We start from the raw sequence: 15520 nt of genomic DNA on the forward strand, positions 1-15520 counted from the left end.
GAAGAGACGGGGATTATATATCAAGTCTAATTGTGACCTGCTACACTGAATCAATGCTGCTGGTCAGAGAGGGTTGTATGTTGCAGCAGGAAAACAGTGTTGATTTCCTATTTCCTCACTCATTCAAAAGAAAGGCACTCTTCCCGTGTTGTCAATTATGACAACTACTGTAAATGAGCTGTCTGTGTGTTCCAACCCGCTCAAGTGCTCTATTCAATAATACCTACGTGCACGAACACGCACTAACACATTTAGGCTTATGAAGACTTTTTTTATCCATTTTGCCAGGAAAAAAACCCCAAAACGCATGATTGCTTGCTTCTACTATTGGCCCGATGTAGTTTATTTTCTTTGTAACTAATATGCATCTCAATATTTTAGACCTAAAGGCCACCCCCTTAAGGTGATTTTGTTATATAATATAACTAAGTTAATCAAGTTAATATATTAAGACACGACTACAGGGTGCATTGTTTCATTCATGGTCCCCAGAACATAAATTACTTTATGTTCATTTTCCCTTGGAGCCACCAACAGGGGAACATTTTAGATCGAGTTAAAGGTCTGGACAAGATAGACTGCCATAAGATTTGAGGCATCAATTAATGTCCCCACAATAGGAATCCTAATTATTTAGGTGATCACCTGACCTTATTTTTTATGAAAATATCTCAACAAAGAATTACCTTGATGCCCAAACCATAGATGTCGGTAAATAATAGTTTTCCTCTATAGTGATGAGTTGCTTTTGAACTTGAAGCTAAGACATGCACTCCCGCTATGTTGTTCTTTTGTATCACTTTCTACTTTCCCCTTTCTGTCTGCTCTCTCCTATAACACAGCTGCTGTTCTCTATGAGTCGATGCATGCAAGTGGACAGCTTGCTTTGTGAAAGATGAAACATCTGGAGAGTAGTTTCTTTCTCCGCATGCATTCACAAAACACTACAACTTTTGAAAGCTCGCAAAATAGGAGACTGGAGTGAGTCTGTGTGTAGAAGAGGGAACGTCAGGAACTCATCAAGTCCCTCACTGCTTCTCATTCTTACCTTTTGAGGTGAGCCATTTCAGGCATGTTGAAGGCGCAGTTTGAAGATTTATTTTTTCCCTCACGAGGCAGTCAGACATTTGGAATTCCAGAGGGAAAGAAAGTATGTTTAAAAGAGCCACTAGTACCGCTGTTGACCCTGCTGCCCCTTATTGTGCTACTCTAACTACGGCCTTTGAAAGCCTCTCACTAAGGCGGAAGGGGTATACACACTCATATTTAAATATACACAGCATCAAGTCACCCTCAGCTCAGAAGTGAACTCTGCATGTCCTTTTTTTGTTTTAGCTATTTTGTTGTAACGCAGTGTCAGTGCACACAGGACGGCTGTAAGTCTGTGAAAACACTGTTTATTGCACACAAAGTTATCTCAGTTTATATTCTACATTCTGTGTGAGAATATATGAATAATTGTCTCCATCACTCATGATGTGATTGTTTCCTATCGTGTTGAGATTTTAGGCGTGTGGCGCAGTGGATTAGTGCGTTGGTGTTCGGATCTGGGGATCGCAGGTTCAAACCCCACAGCAGTCAGCATGTCGTTGTGTCCCTGGGCAAGACACTTCACCCCAAATTGCTCCTGTGGGGATTGTCCACAGTATTGAGTATGTAAGTCGCTTTGGATAAAAGCGTCTAACATGTAATCTAATGTAATGTAATGTGTGTTAATATTTGTGAGTGAGCAGGATTTCGTTGCAGCTGCAGAAAGTAGTTTGACAAAATATGGACATTGTTATGTACCTGGTCTGAATGTGTTTTAACACCAATTCAGCCACTGTTTGAATCTACTACAGTAGGACGTGCTCACACATCTGCTAGAAGACTTAGTTAAAGTTCTACTTAGGCCTTTGAGCAGTGATCACATGGTGAAAAAAAAGGAGGTGCTATGACAGAAGTCATTTAGCTTTCAGGTTGAGTATAAAGTCAAGGGTTAACTGAAGTTAATCATTACATCCACGAGCGAGGGTTGTTTCATTATGATTAATAATCAGATTATAAATTAAGCATAGCTAATAATGCTTCAATGTCTGCCTTTGAACTCTTAAGCTTTAATATGTTCCCTTGACATCCGAGGGCTTTAATTGCAGTCTTTGTGGTAACTGTCTCTGTGTATAGTGAGGGTGGAGAGGAGTCCTTCCTCTTCTTAGAGCTTCATCAAGGAACTTCAAAAGAGAGAGACCTGAGTGTGGCGTAAGCTGCAGATCTATTTGAACAGATTGTCACCTGACCCATGCAGAGAGGAACAGTGCACAGTCTGCATCTGTATCATGATGTCATAGACCAATAGGGAATTGTGGTCTGTTAAATGGAAAACATTTTTGTTGAAAAATGCACGAGGTGTAGGGCAGTGATATTTATTTTGATTGAAATATTCAAAGAATATAAGGTCACTGAGTACTAAATACGTTTTGTGTTTCAATCTAGTTTCTCTCACAAACACAACTAAACATATAAAGTTAATTTACTCTAACCTTTATATCTTATTCCTTACAACACAAGTGAACGTTACAGATATATTCTTGCTGCAATCACTGAATTAAATGTGGATCAAAGCCCTTTTATACATATATAAAAACAATTGAGAGTCAGGATCTGGGCACGTCAATTTGTAAATGCAATGCAGTGCAACATATCAACATATTTTAAGTGAGAGAACAATGGCTCTGACCCGTCATGTCTGATGTGAATTTGGGCCATTCATCTTTGACTATTAATGTCATTGGGGACTCAAATCACTCACCAGTGTTCGAACATTAAGACTCACACATCCTGAGGTTGTGTAATTCTCTGTGACTGTAAGAAACTCAGCTCCGCTCCTTTTGATATGTCTGTTATTGTGAATAATTCCATAACAATGATTTTGTATTGTTAATGCATACAACATGTATTTGTATGAACCAAACATCACTTTGAATTTAGTGCAATTCTTTCTGTTGTCTCTCTGCTGACAATAAACTGTCTGAAATAATGCTTACTTCAAAAAGTGCTAACCAGCTTTTCCCTCTTTCCTTTGTTCCCCTCTGTTTCTGTTTTTCTCTCTTGCTCATCCTGCTTTCTAAATTCTGTCCTTGCAACTTCTGCTTGGCTGCATGATCTGCCTTCATGTTCTCTCCGGAACAGAAACCAAAGGTTAGTATTTCTTTGTTTCCTTGAGTTTATTTTTTAACCTCAGTTTACAGTACCAGTTTCAACTTTTTACTCAGTTAGTCCATATTTGTATTCAAATAGAAAGAGAAAATACTCCACATCTTTAGACAATAGATTCATTTGAATTAAGCAATCATACACGAGAGGCCGTTCTTTAACGTCATTATTGGTACGACAGTACTGCGGCAGGACCGAGGCGCTTGCTCCGAGGTCCGTACGCCTGTACTGGAGTACCAATAATGACGTTAAAGAACGGCCTCAAGTGTATGATTGCGATTCTATAACACAAACTATCATTGTAATCAACAATATCGTAAAATAATTTCATAATGTGGGCTAATTTGCTCCCAAACCTTCACTTTCTGCTTGAGTTAATCTCCGTCAGAAAGTAGTTCCTATAAGTAGTTCCCTTGGTAACGAGAGCCGATCAATCGAACACTCCTGCTTCCCCGCTTACAGTTATTGATATAATTATAGTAAATAATATATTATTAACCAATTTATTGAAAACAATTTATTGACAACAATTCTTGAATTAGGCTATTTATTTATTTATTTACATATTTAACATTTTGGCTTCAGAATGAAGGTGGATGTTCATGCTGCCATTAAACGTGCAATTTTTGAAACGACTCATGAACTCCATGCCAGACTTTTTTGCAGTTGGTGCTGTGGTGTTCACGGAAGAGCTTTCCTCCAGTGGCTTTTTGGCGTGTCCCGGACCGGCAAAAAGCGCGTTGCTCCACATCTTTCTGTTGTCCAGAGATGGAGCCCAGTAGCTGCGAAGCGATGACTCATTTTTATGAGCCCTTAGTGTTTCTAACACTTCCATAAAACTGGCGAAGTAAACTGTTTAGCTCCGGCTTGGACACTGTTCCGAAATCCACCATTTTCTCCTGGGTTTTTAAGAACGCTTTGAGACATTTGACAGCCCAGGTAGTTGACGCCAATGTACTCTTTTCGTTGCGACCTTTTTCCAACGCACTCAGCTCGTCAGTTGAAACAGCCGCAAATCTTTCGTTGGTTTTGTGGTCTGTGTCCATGTCCAACCATTCATCCATACTGAGGCCCCCCAACAAATCAAAATTAACTATAAAATCTGACATTTTGTAGCTAACGATTTTCCAACGAGAGACAATGTAACAATGTAACGGCTGTGTGTCGCTATGGAAACCACTACTTCTCCGCTGCTTTCTTGTTCCAGTTTGCAGTTAGCTTTTGAATTGTGGTACTTTTCCAGTTGGTCTACCTGCTCTTCACGTAGCTCTGCATGTTGTCGTTTAGGTGCTTTTTTTTCTAGGCACTCCTCAATCCAGTCCTCCACAGTAAGACCCCCCCGGAGTTTGAAGTTAATCTTAAATGTTTCCATATTATGTTTGGAAGTTTGTTTCGTAACGTAAAAAGGAGGGTTTCTGCCCCGTTACTTCTCCGCTGCTTTCTTGTTCCAATTCAGGCCAAGGGTATACCGTTTTTCTCAGACGCGGAGGGATACTGACTTGTTGTGAAAAGGCACGTTCTATTTGACCGTTCTTTGATCGTGGAATCAAACACGCCTATTGACCAATCAGAGAGCTTGCTCACACCTATGTGTTATAGAATATGTATTAAAACCACTCTGTGGCCTCAGTCTGACCGAGTTGAACTATCATGCTAAAGAACAGCTCATATTTATTAAATGTTTCACATCACACTTTTAGTTTTTCCGATCCACTGAGAGCTTCATGAGATTGTGCGGCACATAGATTGCAGTAGTTTGAAGCTTTATTTATTTCACATTTAATCTAACTGCGTTCTGTCTTCCAAAGTTGGACTGCAGATCTCTGTTCATATAAACAAACCTTCTTTATATTCAAGCCCTTGCCAACCTAGTGTACACAACGCTCATATAGCCCAGTGTGACAGGGAAAGCTCTGTATTTGACAGTATACCGGTAATGTGGTGTCACTTTTTCACAACATTTGAGTTTAAAAGAAAAACTTAGTTTTAATTGTATACAGTTTATATGATTCCTTAAACGATGAAATCATTTCTCAGTGATCCAAATATTTTTTTTATTGAATATATTGGTTGACCAGCATGAAAATGATCAGTATTCAAATGTAAAAGTAGACAAAGTTGTTAAAAAATTTTTTGAAAAAATAAAATATCATTTAAATCACATTTAATTGTTATGCACACAGAGCTCACCAGCCTCATGTGATCCTTCTCTTGCTACGGCTGTATTGTCACCATTATTAACAGTCATTTGCAAAATCATAAAATGGATTACATATTTAAAAACCATACAGTATTAATCACTGACATTTGAAAATGCAATGAGAAACCAAAAACATCGCTTATCTTTACTCGGCTGTCCTGAAAAGTTAAAAGTAAAAGGAAATAAGCACATGCAGCAAGTGGACGCCCAGAAAGTAGCTGACAGCTCTCAGAGCTTTCAGCAGTTGCTGTGATTTTACGTATGGCCTCCGGAGAAGCTCTTTGAGATCATCAGTGTCAATAGATGGAGATAAAACATGTATAGCAGGGCTTTCCTGTGGGGGTATGCAAAACGAGAGGATCAAATCACAGAATGTTTTAGAGACACTGACAGCTGGGAATTGAGGGGTGTGAAACCTGTCCCCCTTTTTTCATGGTCTTACTGTTTGTATTCTATTTTACCAACAGTGAGGTTACTTTCCTAAACTTAAACATAAAGGGCAACCGGTGATTAAAAACCAATATAGTGGCACCTCTCAACCATTCGGCCACTCTTGGTTCAGTTTTTGTTCTGGAGTATAAAACATAGTATACAGTAAGTGCAGCTCTCCCTGACAACTAAAATGGGATGGAGCCAATTAATGGGGCTGCATCAGCATCAGCTATATCAGGCTTTGGGTACATACAGTTCATGTTAGGATAGATGTTACGGTGGTTTTGTTGAATTCATGGAACCTGCTAAAAGTGCAAAAATAAAACTACAACCTTGTTCTTAAAACACAGTGTGTTTTAGTTAGATGTCTATTGGATCTCATCAATATTTGGTAAATATACTAACATCTCTCATCTATTATTAAATTATGTTTTAGTTGCAATTGGCTTTTAAACAAATAAACAATTTGAGGCATATATGTCTTAAAAGGCTCTTTAATGTGACCTTTATTACATTACATTACATTGCATTTAGCTGACGCTTTTATCCAAAGCGACTTACAATAAGTGCGTTCGACCAACAAAATACAACTTGAAGAAAACAGAATCATATAAGTACATCAGGTTTCATAGAGCAAAAACATTTTCAAGTGCTACTCAACTGGCTTTAGAAAAGCCAGTCCTTTATTAGTATAAAAGTGCTTCGTTAATAGTTCTATCGCTCGAAGTGGAGTCGAAAGAGATGAGTTTTCAGTCTGCGCCGGAAGATGTGCTGTCCTGATGTCAATGGGGAGCTCATTCCACCATCTTGGAGCCAGGATAGCAAACCTTTATAATATTATTATTACTCTACAATCAAATCATTACATGGTTACACTTTCTGTCCCACTTCATCAATTGAGCCATCAAGCATGATAATGTAATATCTACATATACATGTGGAGGGAAATCACGTTCATGAGAATGTTACAGAGGGTTGTTGAGAGGTGAATGCCAGTTGTGCATATTCACATGTGTACAGTAGTATCTCGTATCCTTAAGGATTATCCAAACTTGACGTTTATTACAAATATAAAATAACGTTTTCAAAGCCCGTGCAATTATCCAATTTATTTCTCACCACTATAGTATTTTTTACTATGTTGAGAGAAATGCACTTGTCAAACAGATGTATTTTCCTCATATTGGCATTCATGGTCAAGTAGAGGTTTATTAATTGACATCTGGATAAAAAAGCTATTTCTTTCAATCTCTTTGTGTTTGTTAAGAGAGGGCAGAGAGAGACAACCTGAAGAGAGCTGCCCTTTTCCCAGGGCTTCTTTTCAGCTAATAAATAACATCCAGTTAAACAAAACTCTCAAAGATCACAAAATCAGTTTGCCATTTCTCTCCAGGATACAGGCATCTGCTAATAACCTACCTCTACTCCGAAGTCACAGCACTGCAAGGTGGGGACAGGAAGATTTGAAAAACCAATGGTTTTTGGCAAATACAAAGCATGCAGGAGTGTAAAATACCTATAATAAATAAAGTATATAAATAAAAAAAAAAGTATATGACATACAGTAGGATGTTTTGATAAGGAAACCCTTAGTTTCAATGTTTCTGTGGTGTGGCCAAGATACAATGTGTAGAACACAGAAGAGTAACTTCTAAAAATGGCATTTGTATGGTTTATGAAAATCACTAATATCGCATGAATTGGTTATCGGTGTTTTCCTCATGAGCACTTGGTATTTATTTCTTGCTCTACAGGTTTTCATTTTTGTTTTAATAAAGTATTTAGACTTTGATGACTAATTAATAATGGAACAGTCATTTTGAAATACGATGTAAGGGAATGGGGATTCAAAGCTTGAACAAGATGCTTCACAGGCGCCCCCCTTTTTGTGTCTCTTGTCGCAGCATTAGGGCTGTGTTCTCACTGGTTGTCAGCCTCTCCAGATCAATGTTGCCTGTCAGAGAGAAAGTTTAGGAAAGACGAGCTCTGTTCCCACTGCTGGCATGCTATACAAGATAATTAGACAGCCCATTTATATGTATTATAATGGCCTGTTAGGAAGCATCGTTGTGTGGCTTTTGTCAGTTTGCACACGCATATTCGGGGGAGTCTTTTGTTTAATGTGTGTGGGAGGGGTCAAGCTCATATTAATGTTCAAATGGATCAGGAGCGCTCATGATCAAGGGACGGCTCCCATGCGGAAGGTAAAAACCCACGGTCAGAGCTGATAGCTTGTCTTAACTTTTCAGACTCAAACTGATGTGACGCTTCATACAGTCCCAGCCCGCTCTCATTTCCAGGGTGTCAAAAATAAACATTGTCACATTCCTCTGCGTATCAAAGCACAACGCACCCTTTAGCGTCTGTATTCGAGGCTCTGGGAAGGATGGACCACTCATGCAAACTCTGGATTTTCACCGCAGGAGATTGCGTTTCCTGTCATGTTTGAAACCCAAACCCGACATGAAGTTATCTCAAGTAACATAACTCATATAAACCCAAAGCACAATCTTTCCTTAGCCTAGCCAAGTATTTTCATTTTTAATTTTGATCTTTTGTTTTCTGCCAGTGTAGTAGAGTGTCATAGTTTGACACGTATGGCAACCCAGTGCATTAGAAAGTGACATAGAGAGGCCCTGACCAAGCGTCTCTTTGTGACAAGTTGGGAATGAGAACCGTTTCATGATCGTTCAATCACATGCTTTTAGTCCGTCAATCTTCACTTCAATAACCCTCAGACTACCTCTACATTAGAGTCAGTTAACATATCCATATAGTGACGGTAAATAGGTCTATGCAAGGCGGGTGTATTTCTTAGAAAAGCAATTGCCTTTGTGGTCTGCTATGTGGAGAATTTGGTGGGCCTTTTAAATACAATGAAACAAAAGCAGCTAAGGATGTCGGTGGGCACCATCATGGAGGACACACAAAGAGATCAAGGACTAGAAGGTGGGGATGACAGGATTAAAAAAACTACTGGGTAGTAGGAAGTTTAAAAGCTGAATGTCTGAATGAGGCTATAAAGTCATTATGTCATATTTACATAACTTACAGTCAAAAGTTTTCGACATTCTCAGTTATGCTTTAAGTTGTCTTGAGCTCGCAACTTAAACTTACCAATTATCATAATCATCTCAGCAGCATACAAATGTAATGTATAAGTGTGTCCTGTTTTTCACTGTTGTGTTCACTGAGGGTAGGATATTATCAGCTGAAATTACTCATAGTTATATCATCGAACCACCACTCTAAGTATCTGAGGATAGCAGCAGGATGTCCATTTCATACGGTTGTGTAATTAGTACTGCTCTCCACTGGAATATGTCTGTTCACATCAAATGGACTCTCTACCCCGTGTGTTTCTCTTACAATCCGTCTTCTTTTCCTCTTTACTCCTTTCTCCCAGTGTCTTTATGCTTTTGCTTTGGCATTTTGAAAAACACCATTAGTTCTATAATGACTTTATGTGGCTGCAGACATTTTTGTGCCATTATGACAGATCTCATCAGATGCATAATCATTAAAGGCTCTTTGCGCTGTTGAAAGGAAAGGTCTGCTCACGTAGTTTACACAGTAAACGGATGGCTTTTTTTTCTTTTTACAATGTCCTACCTAGTATTTCGGTTATGGTTAGTACCAAAGAGTTGGTTAGTACCACACACACACACACACACACACACACACACACACACACACACACACACACACACACACACACACACACACACACACACACACACACACACACACACACACACTCTGATTATCCTCTCAGCCTTTTTTGTGTGTGTGTGTGTGGTGAACCTGTTTTTCAGCTTTCCTTTTCTTCCTCCATTGTTTTTTTCGTTTTTCTACTGCCTCCGTTTCTCAAGCATCAGCACCTCAATTTATTACCAATTTGTGGTTTATGTTCTCATATCACCAAAGTAATGGGCTGGCTCGTTAAAAACATATTTTCTTTCGCGACTTTATTTTTCCGCGGTGATTTTTCATCCACACATGTAGGTTTGTGTATGTAGGGTGGGGGAAGTGTTGGAAGGGATGGGCGCGGATATGTTTGCCACAATACAGGCGGAAAAACAGAAAATGGCAAATGACTTCAGAGACTAATGATTTGGGATGCCATCAATCCATTGAATGACTTGGGACATGTTAGGGTGGGCTTAACAACTGTTCAGATGGAACTGCTGTTGTCACATAGTGAAATGAAATGGAGATAATAATGCCTCATACCTGATATGACAGAGTAGTCAGAAAATGCTAATTTTTTCACACACACTCATGCACACATATTTTTGAGGCCGTGGGTAGGTCTACATGACGCCTTTAGAGGGCACTACTCCACTGAGAATAGCAGCGGTATAATGCACCCCCAGGTCTCTACATGCTGATTAACAGAATATCCTGATCAATTATGAATCTTTTGATTCAGCGTCAACAATTTACATCCAGATTTATTAAATTTATTTTTAAATGTTTGTACTTCCGTGTTTCCCTGTAGGGTATGTTAGTTCCTTTGTGAAGAGCAATCAAGTGCTATGTTGTAGACACTGATGCTCACGCAGGAGCAATTTAGTGCTTTCAGATTTAGAAAAGGTTCTTGGTACAGCGGGGAGAGAGAAGGAGAGGAGAGAGAAGCTTAATGAAGTCTGTTAATTTGCTGCTATCAGAATGAAAGTCTCAGACTAATTATGGCCCTGGGTCATCTAGTTTGGATCACAGGGATGGTGGCCCTGCATGGTTCGCTTTGATTAGCTCACTCACAACACAGCTCCACACTTCATTACTCTGATCTCCCTCTGCCTCCTGCTCACTGGCACCCGCACCTCCGGACGGGGTGGGGGGAGGGGTTGGTCCGTGTGCAAACACACAGGCTGTCATGTCAGTGCTAGTCAGCATGGTGGAGTGCGCATTGATAAGGCAGAGAGGGGAAAGGTGAGGGCAGGTGTGTAGAGTCCAATAGCTGCTGGATGTCTCCTGTGCTTCCTATCAGGCTGACTGAAGTCCAGGACATAGCTGCATCAGAACCATACAGCGAGTCAACAGTGAAGCCGCGCTGTTGCTCTGACTGTTCGTCTCCCCTCTATTGACTGTAGAGTTGACAGATGTGTCGGAATGGTGGATTTGTTCACTTGCTGCAGACAACCCCCCTCCTGCGCATCAGATGTCTCATAGTGGATTTAGCTTGAGGCAATGGTGTGTGTGTGTGTATAATATACATGTGTGTCTGGTGTTTGCACACAGAGTTGCGAGACCCCCATATTATCCCTGCTACAGAAACTCCCCTAATAGCAGTGATTTAAACTTTACCTGCATGGCTGCCCTGATTGGCTATTGGAAACAACACAGGGATTTAATTACCCTTTGAGACTGCTGCCCTCTCAACTCTCCTGTCGCTGTGTGTGCGTGTGTCTGCCTTCTCAGGAGGAGACCATCGTATCACTACAGCATGCCATAAATAATGAAGTCCTATCAAAAGGCAAGCCGGTAAAGAGTGATATCTCCCTAGGAAGTACACTGGTTGGACAAATATTGGATTCAATGACTGGCCAAATAAACACACTCACTATACTGTCCGTTTCTTGCCTCTCACTGTTGTCAGTTCCTCACTTCACTTGATAACTTGATTTTAGTATTAGTTATCGAGTGATCGCTTTTTTCATTTGACATAAGTGTTGGGATTTTGCGTGTGTCTGTGTGAGCAAAACAGAAGGCAGTTCAAGTAATGCATTTTCACTGATTAGAAATCCATCCTGATAAGATGGAGTGCTGGTATGGGTGTACTGGGCTGGAGAGATGGAGGAGAAGATTTGGCCTGTGTGTGGGTGAAGGGTGGGGGGGGGGGGGGTGGATTTGAGGTGTTACTTGCTTGTCTCCGAGGCCTGCCTGTCATGTAGAGCATCAGTCATGCTCTTTCACAGCAGTTTTATTTCATCCACCATTCCCTTTAGTGCTTTGACGGCACAATTCACTGATACGGCCTTTTGGGAAGAATGTGTGTGTGCAATTTTACACATCATATTTGTGTCAAGGGCCTTTATAATGTGGCAGGGATTGGATCAAAACCGTATAATTATTACAAGTGTGAGGCAAAGATAACTCTTAAAATTCTAGCTTCGCGTCCCTGTCTGACCCCTGCAGCTAAACATCAGTTTTCTTTCTCAAGGAAATAATACAAATGTCCTTTCTTTTATTTCCGAAATCATTCAAGAAAAGACATTCATTGATTTTTTTGTTTTTGTTTGTCTGTGTGAATAATTCACACTACATTTTCCCCTGAAGGATACTACACTTAGGTAAAGAAAATTGAGATCCTCCTTCACTCTCTATTATTCATCCTTATCTCTACGCCTACTTGTTACACAGTCTTGCCATCAAATTGACATTTATCACAGGCCCCCATTAAGAGGCCTTAACTTAAAAGTGCTCAGATGGCAGGCAGCTAGCACCGTGTCTGCTGCAGAGCAGAGCGGACCTTTAAACTCAGTCTGTTCCCTCAGTGTTGGTGTCTCTCTGTAATGCCCTGCTCTCTCCTGTCTTGTGATGGAGTCCTGCTTTCCCTCGCGGCGGTATCTGATCCTATCATCTGATGTTCACTGCCGCTTTATCAATGGCTTCGTTTGTAACCTATCTTTTTATTCCTCGTAGCTTTGTATTTCTTAACAGATACAACTTTGTAGTCTCAAGCAACGGGTTTGCCATTAGAGACTAAAATATCTATTGCAGTTTACCATACCTTTGACACGTTCCTTACCTCTCTGCGTCTTCAGTCCGACCTGTGATGTGCAACAGACACCCCACTGCTCTGCACTCGTAAGTGTATCCTTATCTCTCGCACTTCCTGGGTCTTCCGCAATCTGATAACTACAACCGTCGCCTCTCCCTCTGATTGATTAACCAGTGACCCCTGACCCCCTGTGGGACATTTTAATTGGCTGATGTATAATAAGCAGGCTCCCCTGTAGAAGAGCTGTTTTAAGGCCACAGAGATTGGGGGTGATGTTGGAAGGGGGCAATCTAATTAGCTGATTTAAATGATAACACCTGGGGCCGCGTCGTGAGAGTGTGTACCTTTGTGTGTGTGTGTGTGCAATATTCTGTTATCACTATCTCACGTACGATTGAGATGGATGCAGCCCTCGCAGTATACGTGAGAATGATTCATGGATTATAAGACCCAGTCAAGTATGTTTATATACACTGAAACAGGGTGGTTAATGCTCTGCTACTGCCTGTTTCGTGTGTGTGTGAGAGTGATTCAGTGTGTGTGTTGGCGTAATAAATTAGATTCTGTGAAGCTATAAGTTATGATGAGTGGATCAATACAACATCTTAATGCAGTAAGCTGGAGGCTTTCGAAGGCCGGCTCCTTATATTGCCTTCTAATACCCAATAACATCATATTCAAGATTACATTCCCGTTAGAATAAATACTCCACTTATTTATGCTGGTTTTTGAGGTAAATCCCGGCATCTTTACATTTTTATTGATGTTGTTCATGCCATATAATTTAACATGGCATCTGATGAGCATTACTAGATGGAAGGCAGTATAAAATAGAAGGATTACTTTAATATTGAAAGATGATGCAAACTGATGGCTGTCCTTCAAGTATATTTAAACACATGTGCTGTTATTTCTTCCTGTTGACAGTTAAAATGGTTTTCTATCTGTCATTCTAACCCTTTGAACCTCGTTTTTCTTTGGTAATAGATATTAATGATCAAATATGTTTCCCCTTGGTTGATAATATAAGCAATGTATTGCAGACTATAATGCTTACACTGAATTCATTATTCAAATCCAAGATATTTCTTTATTTCTGCTGCATTATATCCAATGTCTTGTCTATTGTTATTATAAGCATTTGGCCAAAATTAAGCCTAACATCTATGGAAACTTTAATATTGTGATGTATGCATCTCCCAAACAGCAATAAAAGGCATTATGGATTCATCTGACAATTACCTTCTAATGAATGGTTGAAGTCTTTGACCTATAAAATAAACTAAAGAAAATTGTAACGAACTGCCCATCACATTGTTTCCATAGGTGACATATTCAAATTGTATGTTTTGTCGAACCAACCATCCAAAACCCATACTATTATTGATGAGTAAAATGACAAATCACATGTTGTCCTATAGTCAAAATAATGTATCACTTTAGCTCTCATATTAGCTAAGATCACTTTTAGTCAAATAAATTGTTTGTTTACTTTTCTCAAGTTTGTTTATTCTTTCAGCCCTTTTTTATTTAAAGTTGTTCTAGCCTTTTTTCTTCTTAATTGTGTCTCTTCGTGTTTCACGCTGCAGTGGACAGTGTGCATTCTTGTGAAAATGTATTTGTGTCTCTTCATTCTCTCCACTCCATGGACTGCATTGTCCTCCGTGTCTGTCCTCTGTGTTTTCCCCTCTCACACGTTCAAAGACTGTGAGGAGAGTGTTCCAACTGAGGAGCCAAGTAAGTCCAAGGATAGCTCGGTGTGTGGCTGTGCTTGTGTGTTTCTGTGTGCGCTCAGCTGTACTGTAGGTGTGCATGTTTGTGGACATGCTAACATTCTTTTCTGCGAGAGCTCCCAGCATACCTTTTCAATTTTTCATTAGATACAGGGTCCCTGAAACAAGACCTGGCCCATGTGGATCAGTAGAAATATCCTCTCCACTTCAATTGTCTCCTCTCCTCTTCTCCTATTCTCTCGCCCTCTCCTCTCCTTACTTCTCCTCATCTCTCCTCGCACCCCACACCATAATTACAGCACCAGACAATTACCCAGCATACTCCTGGGATGCACATTTTGTTCTCTTAATCTGGTGTCTTAAATAATTAAAACCAACCATGAACTCCTCTTTGTGAGTGTGGCTCGAGAGGTTTGTGTTTTTGATGTGTGTATATCGTGTTTCCCTGTTTTTGTTGTTGTTTGTAATACAGACGTCATGACGCCTCTCCTATCTACCAATAGCACCATCACATTCCCACCTACGTGGCTCCATGTGACCCAGAATAGATTTACCTTGACCTCTAACCTGATTATTGTATACGCAGCATTGTGTTTATGGAACTGCCATTGCTCACCCATACCTACATATGTTCCTGCTGTGATCACAACATTTCCATAATCCCTTTTTCCATGCCTCTCTGGCAGAAAACCATTCTGTCATGGTGGACTGTGTTCATTTGGAAATATATGTAATCACAACAACAAAAAACGAGTGTAGTATCACAATGCAACAATACATAAAAACATCTGGACAATCCCGACATTAGGCACTTTCCCCCTTCCTCATGTAGTAATATATAAAGTAAGTACATCGTGATATCTAAATATTTGTGTCCTACATCTGTCAGCAATAAAGTAAGTGTGTGCATTTGTGTAAATGTTACCTTGCGTGTGTGTTAATAATAATTCAGTGTTTCTGTCCTCGTCAGCCAAAAAAGAAGAGGAGGATCTGGAGGATAAGAAATCTATAAAGAAGAGAATTAAAGAGCTCAAGGTGCTTGATGCTAAGATTGCACAAAATCTATGTAAGTATTTGTTTCCCTTAGGCCCAAACCTCCTCCCATGGACTGGATTTATACACTTCCATGTGTCTAGAGATGTTACTTTGTACTGGGCATGAATTCTGCTTTAGCCTCCGCAGATCCTTGAAACAGACTTTCCCCCTTTATCTCCCACAAGTCACCTCCTGTAGCCC

The 15520-nt window shown here is 40.0% G+C and overlaps 1 protein-coding gene across 5 annotated transcripts in view; it reads left to right on the plus strand.

Moving 5' to 3' along the window:
* The window catches only part of LOC117548142 (protein diaphanous homolog 3-like), a 182841-nt gene that overhangs the window by 56662 nt on the left and 110659 nt on the right, over positions 1-15520 (plus strand). For 3 of the 5 annotated variants that reach the window (XM_034219218.1, XM_034219202.1, XM_034219185.1), the window contains 2 exons: positions 3169-3177; positions 15255-15350. In XM_034219218.1, the coding sequence (XP_034075109.1) occupies positions 3169-3177; positions 15255-15350 (105 nt within the window). The remainder of the gene's footprint in view (positions 1-3168; positions 3178-15254; positions 15351-15520) is intronic. The other 2 variants (XM_034219192.1, XM_034219210.1) reach the window with 1 other exon arrangement.

The sequence above is a fragment of the Gymnodraco acuticeps genome, unplaced genomic scaffold, assembly GCF_902827175.1.
Source record: "Gymnodraco acuticeps unplaced genomic scaffold, fGymAcu1.1, whole genome shotgun sequence".
Lineage (NCBI taxonomy): Eukaryota > Metazoa > Chordata > Actinopteri > Perciformes > Bathydraconidae > Gymnodraco > Gymnodraco acuticeps.